Source organism: Octopus sinensis, linkage group LG15 (genome assembly GCF_006345805.1).
Source record: "Octopus sinensis linkage group LG15, ASM634580v1, whole genome shotgun sequence".
Lineage (NCBI taxonomy): Eukaryota > Metazoa > Mollusca > Cephalopoda > Octopoda > Octopodidae > Octopus > Octopus sinensis.
The window spans coordinates 60,012,665-60,027,050 of NC_043011.1; the positions used below are offsets into that span (position 1 = coordinate 60,012,665).

Sequence of the window (14,386 nt, forward strand, 5' to 3'; positions counted from 1 at the left end):
TATACATGTGTGTATGTATATGTGTATATGATTGAAGTTATAGAACAAAGTTCGACAAATTCAATCATAATTTTCATAAATGTAGGAGATTAGATGTTAAAAATGGGATAAAATATTTATTCAATTTGCTAGATGATCGTTTCGTACAGAAAGACAATAAATCCCTTTCAAGACTCAGAATTATCAAAGAGTACTCATCAGTAGCACAATAAGAAAAAATTGGAACTATATATATATATATGTTATAAAATTGATAATAGGAAATGAAGAAGAAAAAATATAATAGATACTTGGTTCATTTTATTTGTATCACAATGGAAAAGTAATGCAAAGTAAAAGTGATACTTATAAGAATAAGGATAAAAGAAACTGTTGGCATCTGAATTGCTATTAACAATTCCTTATGAGGAAATTGCATCCTCAAAATGTGAATGAGTATATATATATATATATGTAATACTATAAACTGTTGAGATACTATTGAATACTCATCCCTTAGACCCATGTCTGTTTCATTGTCGTTGTTGTTATCAACATTGTACATTCACAATCTGTGTGTACAGATTGGATGCCCCTTGCAACACCCCTACATAGATCAGAGGACCACATCATGGTCATAAGTTAAATCGTTGGCTTCCTTTCTATAATGAGTTGCTTTCCTTCACACCAGCTACTCTACAGGATGCCTTTTTTCAGTTGCACCAGCATTGGAGAGGTTGCCATGCTTTCAGCAAGATTAAAGAGGACATCTTGACCATCACACTTGGCTGTGCTCAGAGTGTCATCATTCTAAAAGATAGGTGTGATGAGTAGGAAGAGGTGGGTGAATGATGAGTGTTGGTACCAAACAACCTAGAAAAGGGTACATGCAGTGTTTGATGAGGTCCCTTAATCCTTTGAGCCCTGACCTCCTGAACTTTATTTTACCATATACTTGGCACTCCACCAGTGCTACAGTATAGAGAAAAATAAGCCATCCACTGGTAAACTGGTGTTATGGGCTCAAAGGGTTAAATAAATGTCTCAATGGATGAGACAGCAACAGTGATTAAGATGAGAGAAAGAGTGGAGTGTTGGTGAGAGGGTGAGGTAGGTGCAGGGGTGTCCTTAGCTACTCCTGTGGCATAGTACTGTGAGATTGCGAAGAGAGAGTCACTGAGAAATATGTAGTAAGGAGCATGTAAGGACAAGGTGTGAAAGATAAAGGCACGGGCTACAGAGATGTCATGACATCGGCATGGGTGACCGATGAGTGATAAAGGGTTGTGTGGTAAGAGTGACATTCAGCAGAGGTGGGGTTGAATGACAATGGGGTGGGGGAGGACAAATGAGGGGAGTGTTAGATGAAGGAAAGGATAACAAAGAGACAGAACACCTATGTTTCTGTGGTTGCATGAGTTAGGTGATTGCATACCTGGGGCATCGTTTTACAGCTGGATACCCTTTCTATTGCTAACTCTTATTTGTTTTTAATGGCTTTAATGAATAGAGATAATACTGAGCAGAGAGAGACTTCTTTACTGTGTAAGGAACAAGGCAACCTTCTTTAAAGTGGTTGGTTCTAGAAAAGGCGTCCAACCACATCAGAATAGAACTTACAAATGAGATGTGGCTGTCTGACCCATCTAGGAGGGCAATGGCTCCAAATAAAGATTAGGATCTTGAGAATTCATCCAATCCAGGCCAGTATGGAAAATGGACATAAGCTGATAATGATGATGACGAGTATGTGTGTGTGTGTGTTTTATTCTTTGCAGACTTCTTTTAAAAAACAAAGAAATTTAAAAAAATGTATCCGGATTGAAAACATGTAGACTGTAAGGAAACAAGAAAAAGCAAAAAAAAAAAAAAGAACATAAACAAAAAGAAAGTAGAAAAACAGATTTTTTCCACATCTGTTTATTGTATTATGAAAAGAAAAACAGCAACAACAACCACAACCACATAGAAATGAAATGTCTAAAGAAAACGGGTAGAGATATAGAAATCTGTAGCCTACTGTTTCTTAATTTATAACATATCGATGCAGAAGATGAAAGAGTTTCAATAGCATTAGGTCGTCTTATCAGATTTACTTCAAAATACCTGTGTATTCTGTTAAATCGTTATATTTGGTAACTGTAGCTTTGTTTTCCTTCTTAGTTGTTTATGTAATACCGAGGAAAATTCTTTCTCTTTGACTATGTTTACTTTGTCTCTCTCTAGTATATAGAATTCAACCAATTAACCGTTAACCATTCTTGTATTGTTTTTTCTTTCTTCTTTTAGAGATTTTGTAGATAAATGTAAGAGAATATCTAATACCAATGATTTAATTTTTCATGACTAACATTTGGATAATGGTATTTGAAGAGATTAGCATTAACACCAAATTATTCACCCCCTCAAGATAAATATTAAGCAATTATGTTAACAAGATACTAATCAATAATTATCTACCATCAATGCAAGAAACAGTCAAAAAGACAAACAAAAACCAAATGATAATAACTATGTTGCGATAATATAAACAAAAGCAACTTGAGAAATTGTTTGAGAAAATTTTTCCTAAACACAAAGAAGTGTGTTATTTAACATCATTCTGGTTGTGAAATATTGAATTATATTTTCCGTCTAAATTTGACTTTTGTTGTATCTGCTTGGCAAAAGACTTGATCTAATATTGTGTGTTGGAAGCTGAGCCATTTGTATTATATGATTTTGTATAATACTATTGAAGCACACACTGACTGACAGGTACAGCTGTATTCACCATTATTTTTAGGATTTTTACACAATCATTAATAATGTATATAAAATATTCTTTTCTACTCTAGGCACTAGACCCAAAATTTTTGGGGGAGGAGGCCAGTCAATTAGATCAACCCCAGTATGCAACTGGTAGTTAATATATCAACCCCGAAAGGATGAAAGGCAATGTCGACCTTGGCGGAATTTGAACTCAACGTAAAGACAGATGAAATACCGCTGAGCATTTTGTCTGGGGTACAAATGTTTCTGCCAGTTTGCTGCTCCTTGTATATAAAATATTGAATAAGATATACTGCTTTTTTTCTACAAGGTAATGTTTAAATATACATTTATTTTAAGTAATATATGATATGGAAAACCTACCATCATCATCATCACCATCATCATCCTCATCAATTAACATCTATATTCTGTGCTGTCATGGTTTAGATGGTTTGACAGGAGCTGGTAAACTTTTTGCCACGTTTGAGTCATCTGATTTGGCAGATATGTATGCAAAACAGCTGGATGCCCTTCCTAATGCCAACCACTCTACAGTGTACTGTGTGCTTTTTCCATGTAGTTACAACATGGTTTACATTTTATGTGGTGAGGCCACAATTTTACTCAGCTTGATATCTCTTCTCAAGCACAACAAATTGCCAGAAGTCTTGGTCCCTTGTCACCTCCTCACTGAGTCTCAACCTCTGAAGATCATTTCTCACTATTTCGTACCACACCTTCTTCGGTCTGCCCATTCCTCAAGTTTCTTCCACAGTCAGAGGTTGGCACTTATATATATATGTATATATATATACATATATATGTATATATATATATATATATATATATATATATATAGGAGAAAGAGAGAGAGAGAGAGAGAGAGAGAGAGAGAGAGAGAGAGAGAGAGAGAGAGGGAGAGAGATAGATAGATGATAGATAGAAAGATATATCCTACTGCATGGTACATCGGAGAAGTGTTTTCTAGACAGAAACTGAAAGATGTTAGTTGTGTGTGTGTACATATATTCTTCTATTTGTTTCAGTCATTTGACTGTGGCCATGCTGGAGCACCGTCTTTAGCTGAGCAAATCAACCTCAGGACTTATTCTTTGTAAGCCTAGTACTTATTCTATCAGTCTCTTTTGCCAAACCACTAAGTTGCGGGGACGTAAACACACTAGGGATGCTAGGGAGACAAACACAAGCATATACATACATACATATATATATATATATATATATATATATATATATATATATATATATATATATACATATACACAACGGGCTTCTTTCAGTTTCTGTCTACCAAATCCACTCACAAGGCTTTGGTTGGCCCGAGGCTATTGTAGAAGACACTTGCACAATGTGCTACACAGTGGGAGTGAACTCAGAACCATGTGGTTAGTAAGCAAGCTATTTACCACACAGGCACTCCTGCACCTATATATATATATATATATATATATATATATATATACGGAACATATGGATGAGGGAGACCCAGGAAAATATGTGACAAAGTACTGAAGAACAATTTCAGGAAAATGAACATTTTTGAGACAGTGACAAAGGACTGAGGTATCTGGTGCCTTGCTGTACTTAAGAAGGCCCATCCTCCAATGCAGAAATCTTAAGGCTGTTCCTCCTGCTGAAGAGGATTGGCCTTCAAGAGCCCTGTGCCGGTGTCACATAATAAGAGCACTTGTGCCAGCATCACATAAGAGTGCTTGTGACAGTGTCATGTTAAAAGCACCCCCTGCTAAGTGGTTGGTGTTAGGAAGGGTATCCAGCTGTATAGAACAAGTCAAATCAGACTTGTAACCTGATGCAGCTCTGGTCAAACTGTCCAACCCATGCCAGCATTGAAAACAGACATTGTGCATGTGTGTGTAAGTGCGTTTGTATCTTCCTTGTCTTGACGTCACACACCAGTTATAAAACAGTCATCACTGTCATAGGTGCGGTGTCATTCATTTCCAATATTTTGCAAGAAAATTTAAGGCCATGGGAAAATATTATCTTGCTTGGAAAGAGGTGAGGTATGGTAACAAGAAGGGCATCTGGCTCTAGAAAATCTACCTCAATAAACTTCATCTGATTCAAGCCAGCATGAAAAAGTAGATGACACTAAAATGATGATGATGATGATGATATATATATATATATATATATATACTACTAATATAGGATGAAGTCATTTTACAGAGAAAAATTTCATCAAGAAAGTGGCAGCATATTAAAATACCTTTAAAGGTTAAAATTATAAGCATTATATATATATATAAACAATTATATATATATATATATACATATATATATATATATATATATATATATATATATATATATATATATATATATATAGTATTATATAAATTCACACAATACAAATACATCAGCTTCCAACACACGTTATGTTGAATCTTTTGGCAAGCTGATACAACGAAAGTCAAATTTAGACTGAAAATATTATTTGATACTTCAAAAACAGAATCATGTTAAATAGCCCGTTTTTTTTTTTTTTGTTATACACACCCACAAGCACGAGCTTTTGAATTAGCAAACTGGGTAGTTTCTGTAGTCAAACATTAAACCTGTATAGTACAACAACTATTTGCTCTGCAGTTACTTATAACTCATTAGATAGCTTGTTTGCATGAACTTCAATTCACAAATTTTCCTAAACAGTGTGTGTGTGTGTCTGTCAGTGAGGGTGCAATTGTGTGCATGTATATATGCAAGGTTTTACTGAAAACTCAGCTGAGCTTATGTTTCCTATTTTATATACAAATTCTTCATTTTTTTTTTTTATAATTCTTTTATTAGTTTATAATTTCAAAGAATGAAGTTCCAAGGTTTGTCAACATTTCCAAAATTTCTTTGTGAATCAGTTGTTAGTGGGAGGGAATGAAAATGCTGGGAATTGTTATGATGACAGCGTCCCCACCAGAAGCGCAAAGTTGTGCTTTGAATAAAAGATATTTAAAAGAAGAGTTGTCCAACCCCATTACTTACACACACACACACACATAATCACTTACCTCAATTTTTATGTTGTCCACAAGCCCTTTCATACTGCGTTTTAGCATGTCGCGACCTCCAGCCTAGATAAAGAAAATATTTTTAATCAGAGATAATATATATATATATATATATATATATATATTTATAAATATATATATAGAAATGGTAAGACAACAAAAGAATGAAAGAAACCTTTCCAATGGCTGGATAACTGAAGAAATGGCGGTGTGGATTTCCAGCCTGACATCTGAAACTCGGAGTTTTATCATGGCTACCAAATAATTGTCACATATTACATTTACAGATATATACACACACACACACATATATTTATATATCGTTTTTGGATTTGGTTTGCAAGATTCTTTATGTGAGTTTGTGTGTTGAAGCATGTTCTGTTGTCTGGGGAGAGTCATTCTCTTTTTGTGCCTTATTATTTAACACACTCACTGGTAAAATTTCCACTCATTTACTTATTTATTTTTCTAAACTTTTCGTTGCGTCTTGCGACCTTTTCAATAGTTGTTGATTCTGTCTCTTATTCACACTGCAATCTTTTTGTTTGTCTGTGCGCATGTACATGTATGCATGCGTGTGTATGCATGTATATGTGTGTGCGCATATGTATATACTCTTTACTCTCTTTTACTCTTTTACTTTTTCAGTCATTTGACTGCGGCCATGCTGGAGCACCACCTTTAATCGAGCAACTCGACCCCAGGAGTTATTCTTTTGTAAGCCCAGTACTTATTCTATCGGTCTCTTTTGCCGAACCGCTAAGTAACGGGGACATAAACACACCAGCATCGGTTGTCAAGCGATGCTAGGGGGACAAACACAGACACAGAAACACACACACGCATATATATATATACATATATACGACGGGCTTCTTTCAGTTTCCATCTACAAAATCCACTCACAAGGCTTTGGTCAGCTCGAGGCTATAGTAGAAGACTCTTGCCCAAGGTGTCACGCAGTGGGACTGAACCCGGAACCATGTGGCTGGTAAACAAGCTACTTACCACACAGCCACTCCTGCACCTATATATGTATGTATGTGTGTACATTTGTATGTATGTATTCTGCATATTCATGTATTTGTGTGTTTTCATGTATGTGTGTGTGTACCTCTGTCTCCTTGTGTGTGTGTGTATATGGTCATGTGTTTCATTCTTCATTTGTGTATGTGTGCATATGTGTGCTTGTCTGTCCATATAACCTATGTACCTATCCGACTGTATGTCTATCTGTTTACTTTTATATCCATATGCTTACACACATGTGCATATACATATATACATACACACACATGCATACATCTATCTACATAACAGCCCACTAACTATTCTATTCTACCTGCATAAACTGTGGGTGTGGGGGTATGATACATACTACGTATATTTCCTATTTAGTATTGGGGAAGTTTCATATAGGAGGATGTACTCCTGTATTTGTCTGAGTGTTGGGTCCTTTGAGTGCTTGGATAAGTTCCCTAGTAAATGGCATACAGGGGATAACACATATGCAGATGTTCTACAAAGCAGTGCAAGGGTTAACAAAACCATTTTCCTCTAAATTTACCAACCAAATAAAATCCATTTCATAAAAGATGATATCATTCTCTTCATTGTTTCATTGGTCATTTAAACTGTTAAGAAAGACTTATTGAGATTTCGGTTCATTGAGCAGCTAGTGAAGGACTTAATAGAAGGATAGGACACATTAGATAGCATAGTCCCATGTACTTAAAACAAAAAATGAAAGGGTCATGGTTGGAATGCCTACCATCATAGGTCTGCTTAATTGGGGCTAACCTAGGGTTATACAACTGCAGCAACAACATTTAAAATAAATAAATAATAATAATAAAAAAAACAAAAAAAACAACTTACCCCAGCATAAAACATTTTATTTCTGAATCTACTATTAAATTTCTCTGGGTTAGCTTCTGGAAAACATTAAAGTAGTAGAGAAATTAATAAAAACTCTATGAAGATTAAAAATAGATGTCACAAAAGGTAAACGAAATAGTTCCAAGTATGAAAATATTGAAGTGTTAAGTTAGGTGTGTCTGAGCTAACATAGAAGGAAAGAATTAAGCTTCTCTCCATCTGATGTCATTTTGTATTTTTTTTTCTATGGCTTAGTCAGAAAAAGAAAATGCAGTGACCTTTTGCAGAACCTAGAAAAAAAGGTGCATTACTTCGAAGAATTTTAGTTTGAACGCATCAACCCAAATATCGTTAGCATACCGGGCAAAATGCTTAGTGGCACTTCGCCCGTACTTATGTTCTGAATTCAAATTCCACCAATCAACTTTGCCTCTCATTCTTTTGGGGTTGATGAAAGAAATACCAGTCAAGTATTGGGGTTGATGGAATCGACTATCTCCCCATTCCCCAATTCCAGGCCTTGTGCCTAGAGTAGAAAGGATTATTATTATTATTCATCGTTTAACGTCCGTTCTCCATGCTAGCATGGGTTTGACGGTTTGACCAGGTCTGGGAAGCCAGGAGGCTGTACCAGGCTCCAGTCTGATCTGGCAGTGTTTCTACAGCTGGATGCCCTTCCTAACGCCAGCCACACTGTGAGTGTAGTGGGTGCTTTTTACGTGCCACCGGTATGGGTATCACAACTACAATTTCCATTTGATTTTTATTTTGATGTTGATGTACTTGACTCAATAGGTCTCCTGAAGCGCAGTAGGTCGCCCTACGATCCAAGGTAAGCACAGTAGGTCATCCTCTGATCCAAGGTACTTTGAAGGGGCTAGGGCTGGTTATGTGAATCTGGTGTAGGATACGCCATGGACTCACTTCATTTGTCGGGTCTTTGCAGTCACAGCATATCTCCAGAGATCTTGGTCTTTCGTCATTGCCTCTGTGAGGCCCAACGTTCAAAGGTCATGCTTGACCACCTCATCCCATGTCTTCCTGGGTCTACCTCTACCCCGGATTGCTTCAACTGTTTGGGAGTGGCACTTCTTCACACATCATTCCTCATCCATCCATAGTACATGACCATACCAGTGCAAACGTCTCTCTTGCACGCCACATCTGATGCTTCTGATATTCAGCATTTCTCTCAGGGAGCTTACACTCTGTTGTGTGTGCATCCTGACATTACACATCCAGCAGATCATGCTAGCTTTATTTCTTTCGAGCCTATGCATGTCCTCCACAGTTACGACCTATGTTTCACTGCCGTGAAGCAAGGCAGTTCGCACACATGCATTGTATAATCTACCTTTCACTCTGAGTGAGAGACCCTTTGTCACCAGTAGGGGTAGAAGCTTTCTAAACTTTGCCCAGGCTATTCTTATTCTAGTAGTAATTATTATTATTATTATTATCTGAGAGAGAGAAAAAAAAATCCATTTAAGAGATATTACAGGAATATTTCTGAATCAACCAATAACAATTGATGACGTACCTCGTGACTCATGGAATTCTAAGGCAACATGGGCATCAGCTCCAAGGCTGAAGTAATTGTTGAAAACATCCAGTGGCAGTCTATCAGCTGCACCCTCATCAAGTGGATCTGGTTCTGCATCTTCTTTTAGAATCACTTCTAGATTCCAGCTGGAAAGGAAATAAATTGTGAATTAAATCATTTCCAATCTGACATGGAAAAGAGAAAAAGAAAAACAGGACAGAAGTTAGCTTCACGACTACAGAATTTCAGATTGAGTCCAAACGAACGGTGCTTTGTGCATCTTCTACAGCTCTAACCAAAGCTCTAAGTAAATCTAGTAAAATGCTTGTGTGTGTGTTTGCAACAGCAGTAGTAGCACTGAATCTGTGACATGTAGGCAGTGTGGCTGTTGGCATTTCTCTTGCCAACCAATCATTCACTCCCCTTTGTGTCTTTGAAGCTGCTTGGAGTAAGAAATCTCTTGGGAAATAGGCAAGGATTAGTAACAGGAAGGGCATTTGGCTATAAAACAGTGCCTCAGTGATGTATTTATCCAACCCATGCAAGCATGGAAAAATAGATGTGAAGCAAAAAAATACACAGATACACACACAAACACGCACACACACACACAAACACACCCACACACACACACACTCATTTCCTATCTCTAATCACCTCTCACACTATTTTCACTCCCTGCACTTTTATTTGACATATTCCCCTCTCAGATTCATACACTTATTGCAGCAGTCATTCAGTTTTTTCAGCACCCTCTCATGTGTGTGTGTATGCACACACACACACACACGCACAGATGTGTGAGTAAATACTCATACCCATTCACACACAAGCAGGCTTTCACACACAGATATACCCCCACCACACACACACACACACATGCAAGTACCCCTAAATCCATGTCTACATTGGGGTCATTTCTGAAAGCATAACCTGTGTTTTGTCAAGAAGCATTTCACCAAACTGAGATCAATAAAAACATAAATACTAGACTGAAATAATCACTGGAATTAATATAAATGATTAAAAAAAAAAACCTTTATTGAAGTCAGAGCCTAGGCATGGTCACAGTCCAGTGACTGGAACCAATAAAAGCACCTCTGATACAGTGGTACATTTGATAAAGTCTATTTGGTCATCTAAACCATAAAATAAGCCATGCATACAGCAGAGACAGGATTCTGCTTTACTATTTTATAGCCACAAGTTTCAAGTGTATGGACTGATCTCTGCTGGCACTCAACATTATTTGCAATGTTTTTCGTTTCGTTCTACAACTATTCTCACATGCTAACATGAACTGGACCAGCTTGTGGTTGTCGATATTAAATTAAAAGCTGATATTTCACACCTCAACAATCTTCTCAGAGCTAATCACAGGATTGTGTTAAGGAAACGAAAAAAAAAAAAAGGAGAGGGGAATAAAACTAGAAGGAGGAGAAGAGGTATGGCTTTTCAATCTAGGTAAGCCGAGGTAAAAGCAAACAGTGTCACGACTTGCTTGGAAAGAGGGAATTGATATTAATCACTTTTATCTTGTAGGATGACACAACTGAAATATTCTAGAAGTAATCAATCAATCTAAATTCAATACTTTTAACAATGACATCCTTCCATATAGACAATATCAACAAGTATAAGCACAGGCATGGCTGTGTGGTAAGAAGTTTGCTTCCCAGCTATGTGGTTCCAGGTTCAGTCCCACTATATGGATCTGGGGCAAGTAGCTTCCAGTATATCCTGAGGCCAAACAAAGGGTTGTGGATTTAAATTTGGTAGCTGGAAACTGAAAGCAGACCATAACATATATATGTGTGTGTGCATGTCCCCTATCACAACTTAGCAATTTGGCATAAGGGACCAACAGACTAAGAACCAAGCTTAAAAAAGAATATAAATCCTGGGGTCGACTTGTTTGACTAAAACTCTTCAAAGCAGTGCCCCAGCATGGCCACAGTCGAATGACTGGAACGAGTAAGAGATACAAGATACAAATGATAAGCCAAACAAGAAAGCCTCTATGCAGTTGTTCAAATTGCTAGAAATAGAAACCGAACGTCTTTTAAATCACGTTTTATTGTCTTAAGCCTTTAGCATTTAATCCAGTCATATCCAGTCCAAATATTCTGCCTATTTTATGCTAAAACTGAGCAGATCCAACCTCTCACATCTACCCTACAATGTCATTCTTAAAATACACAAACACACCATTGAAATCTTGAAGCTACAAAATAATGCATGATTAATTCCAAACAATGCGATCAAACAAGCTTTACATTTGGTAGAGTTATCTGAATGCTAAAGAGTTAAGATAAAAGGAAAGGCGCACACGATAACGTAGTCCTTGATACACTTTGGCAGAATAGAAGACAGGATAATCAGGGATGACCTGAAGTGAAAGAACAACCAACAGGTCATCTCTTCTGAATATCTCATTTCCATAACTAAACAACAGCTTTCTGGAACTTTCTTTTCATGTTATTTCTTTAACTAAACCAGGAACAGTCCAAAGAAAACATTAATCATACCAAACCTTACCGAGTTAGTTCTATCCTTCAGCCAAGGAATGAAGGAAAATGTTATAAGCACTGATTTTAAGATATCTGACTAATAAAGAAGAAGAAGAAGAAGAAGAAAGTAAACAGAAAACTATGATATCAAAATTGTATTTGATACTCAAAAGAAGTAAAAGAAAAAATTAAACATGAATAATAAGCATTAAAATCATAATAAGCCTGTTCTATAAATGTGTGTGTGTGTGTTTGTGTGAGTGTGTATATATATGTGAATGTATGTATATATGTATGTGTGTCGGTTTCACCACTTGACAACCAATGTTGAGTTGCTTGTGTCCAAGTAACTTAGCAGGTTTGCAAAAAAAGAAGAAAAAAAAAAGAAAAAGGCTGATAGAGAAAGTACTGGGGGCAGTTTGACTGACTAGCTCCCTTTCAAGGTCTCAGCATGGCCTCAGTCCAATGATGGAAACAAGTGAAACAAATTTTTTTAAATATCTCTGAAATACAATTCATGATTACTTCAAACAACACCACAGGCTAATTAATATTTCTCATAGAAAAGGCGGTGAGCTGGCAGAAACATTAGCATACCGGGCGAAATTTCATCCGTCTTTATATTCTGGGTTCAAATTCTGCCCAGGTTGACTTTGCCTTTCATCCTTTCGGGGTCAATTAATTAAGTACCAGTTGCATACTGGAGTTGATCTAATTGACTTGCCCCCTCCCCCAAAAATTTCGGGCCTCTTGCCTAGAGCAGAAAATAATATTTCTCAAAGAACTCAGAAGAAACTAATAACCATTGTTGTTCTTTATGAAACTTTGGTTTCAACTTTTAGATGAATAAACACAATGTTTGAAGCAATATCATCTTTGTGATCCTTCCTTAACCACATCAGTCTTTCCTATTGGAGGTATTTACAGAACAACAACAATAAGGACAGCTCATCTATAAAGCAACAAGTTAATCAGATAAAATAATGCACCCTTGAATATTGATAAACGTTTTCTAAATGACAACTAGAGTTATTCTCGAGGGTTAAATTGAATTCGGTCAGCAATTTGTGTTTGTGGATTAACCCTTTAGCTTTCAAATTCCTCAGTCAAATGTAATGCATATCATTTCATGCTGTCTTGAGAATTAATCCTGCATTATCTCATAACTTCGAGATTTCAGTGATGTGATTGTTTATATTTAGAATGACATTGTAGGGTAAGAGTGACAGGCCAGATCTGGACATTTGGAACATAAAAAACGGAGACTATTTGGGTTGGATATGGCCAGCTTAGATGTTAATGGGTTAAAGCTTTCTTTCGATGGTAAATGACCCCTAATTTAGAGAAAAGGAAGAAGAAAACATTCATGACTACCTGAAAGCAATTAGTAGTTTACATAAAATGATTTGTCTACATTTAAGTAAGAAAGCTATGTGGGTCCTTACTCTTTGAGACATTTTAATATCTCCTTGTCCACCAAATTTGTGTGAAGTAAACTTCAAAATTCATACAATGAAAACTCAAAAGGGCAACAAACATGTCTTATCTGTAGAGTCTCCAAGATTGGTTAAGGCAGAGAGAGAGAGATATACAGCAATTGAAGAGTTACTGCAACAGGAAGCAATGCTTGAAGATTATGAGTTATCCTCACATCAGAGACCAGATTACAACAGAGTGACCTATGCTAAAGACATGCAGCGGATTGTGCTGAAGTAAATGACAAATTAATCCTAGCCCACAAGAACAAACAGTCTTGTTAAGCTTCCATACAATTTCCACACAGCCAATTTCATTCACAAGACTTAGGTTAATGAACAGAGGATATGATAGAAGAAACTTGCCCAAGATAATCATTATCATAATTTAATGTCCATTTCTCCATGTATGCATGGTTTAGACAGAATTTATTAGGGTAGATTTTTTACAGTTGGGTGCCCTTTCTGCAATAAGCAGAGGAAATGAAGACAAAACCTTATGATTATGGAGTAAACTTCCCAACTATTGTTGAGTAAAGATTGTTTGCCAACATAACATGGCAGTCCTGGTTTAGGATGAATGTTGCTGTAATTTAGTCCCAGGAGACATTGTCTCCAGCCGGCTGTATGACATGATCTGTGTCCTTAAATTTTCAAACAAAGGAATCTAGCACTCCCACTCAGCACAAAATACAATATCTGTGTATCGTGATTTCCAAGTTATTTCCCTTCATCAGCACAGAGTAATTATTCGGCTAGAGGTGGCGCTGCCAAATTCCTGTTCGAAATATATAGTTTTCAAAGTGACAACTAGTCACTGATCTATAAATTAGAAAATTACTATTTTTAAATCTTGCCCCCTTGTTGAGTAATCTAAAATCTTGGGCAGACATACAGAGCATGGCAGTAGCCAAATAAACACCTTAGACTGACCCATAAAATTGGTTTCAAATTTTAGTAGAAGGCCAGCAATTTTGAAGGAGGGCTAAGTTGAGTACATTAACCCCAGTGTTCAACTAGTACTTATTTTATTGACCCTGAAATGATGAAAATTAAGGTCAATCCTGGCGGAAATTCTCTGATTAGATTACTACCAAATTTTGATCTTATAGTTATTCATATTGTAAGGCTAAACATTTGACATCCTTTTGATGCCAACCCATTCAACATCAACATTTAGTTCTACGATACACACTCATG

The 14,386-nt window shown here is 36.6% G+C and overlaps 1 protein-coding gene across 1 annotated transcript in view; it reads right to left on the reverse strand.

Moving 5' to 3' along the window:
- LOC115219701 (diacylglycerol kinase zeta-like) overlaps positions 1-14,386 on the reverse strand; it is a 545,273-nt gene that overhangs the window by 134,689 nt on the left and 396,198 nt on the right. Inside the window, exons 12-14 of the mRNA XM_029789877.2 lie at positions 9,199-9,347; positions 7,659-7,714; positions 5,781-5,843 (exon numbers count right to left, since the gene is read on the reverse strand). Of these exons, the coding sequence (XP_029645737.1) occupies positions 5,781-5,843; positions 7,659-7,714; positions 9,199-9,347 (268 nt within the window). The remainder of the gene's footprint in view (positions 1-5,780; positions 5,844-7,658; positions 7,715-9,198; positions 9,348-14,386) is intronic.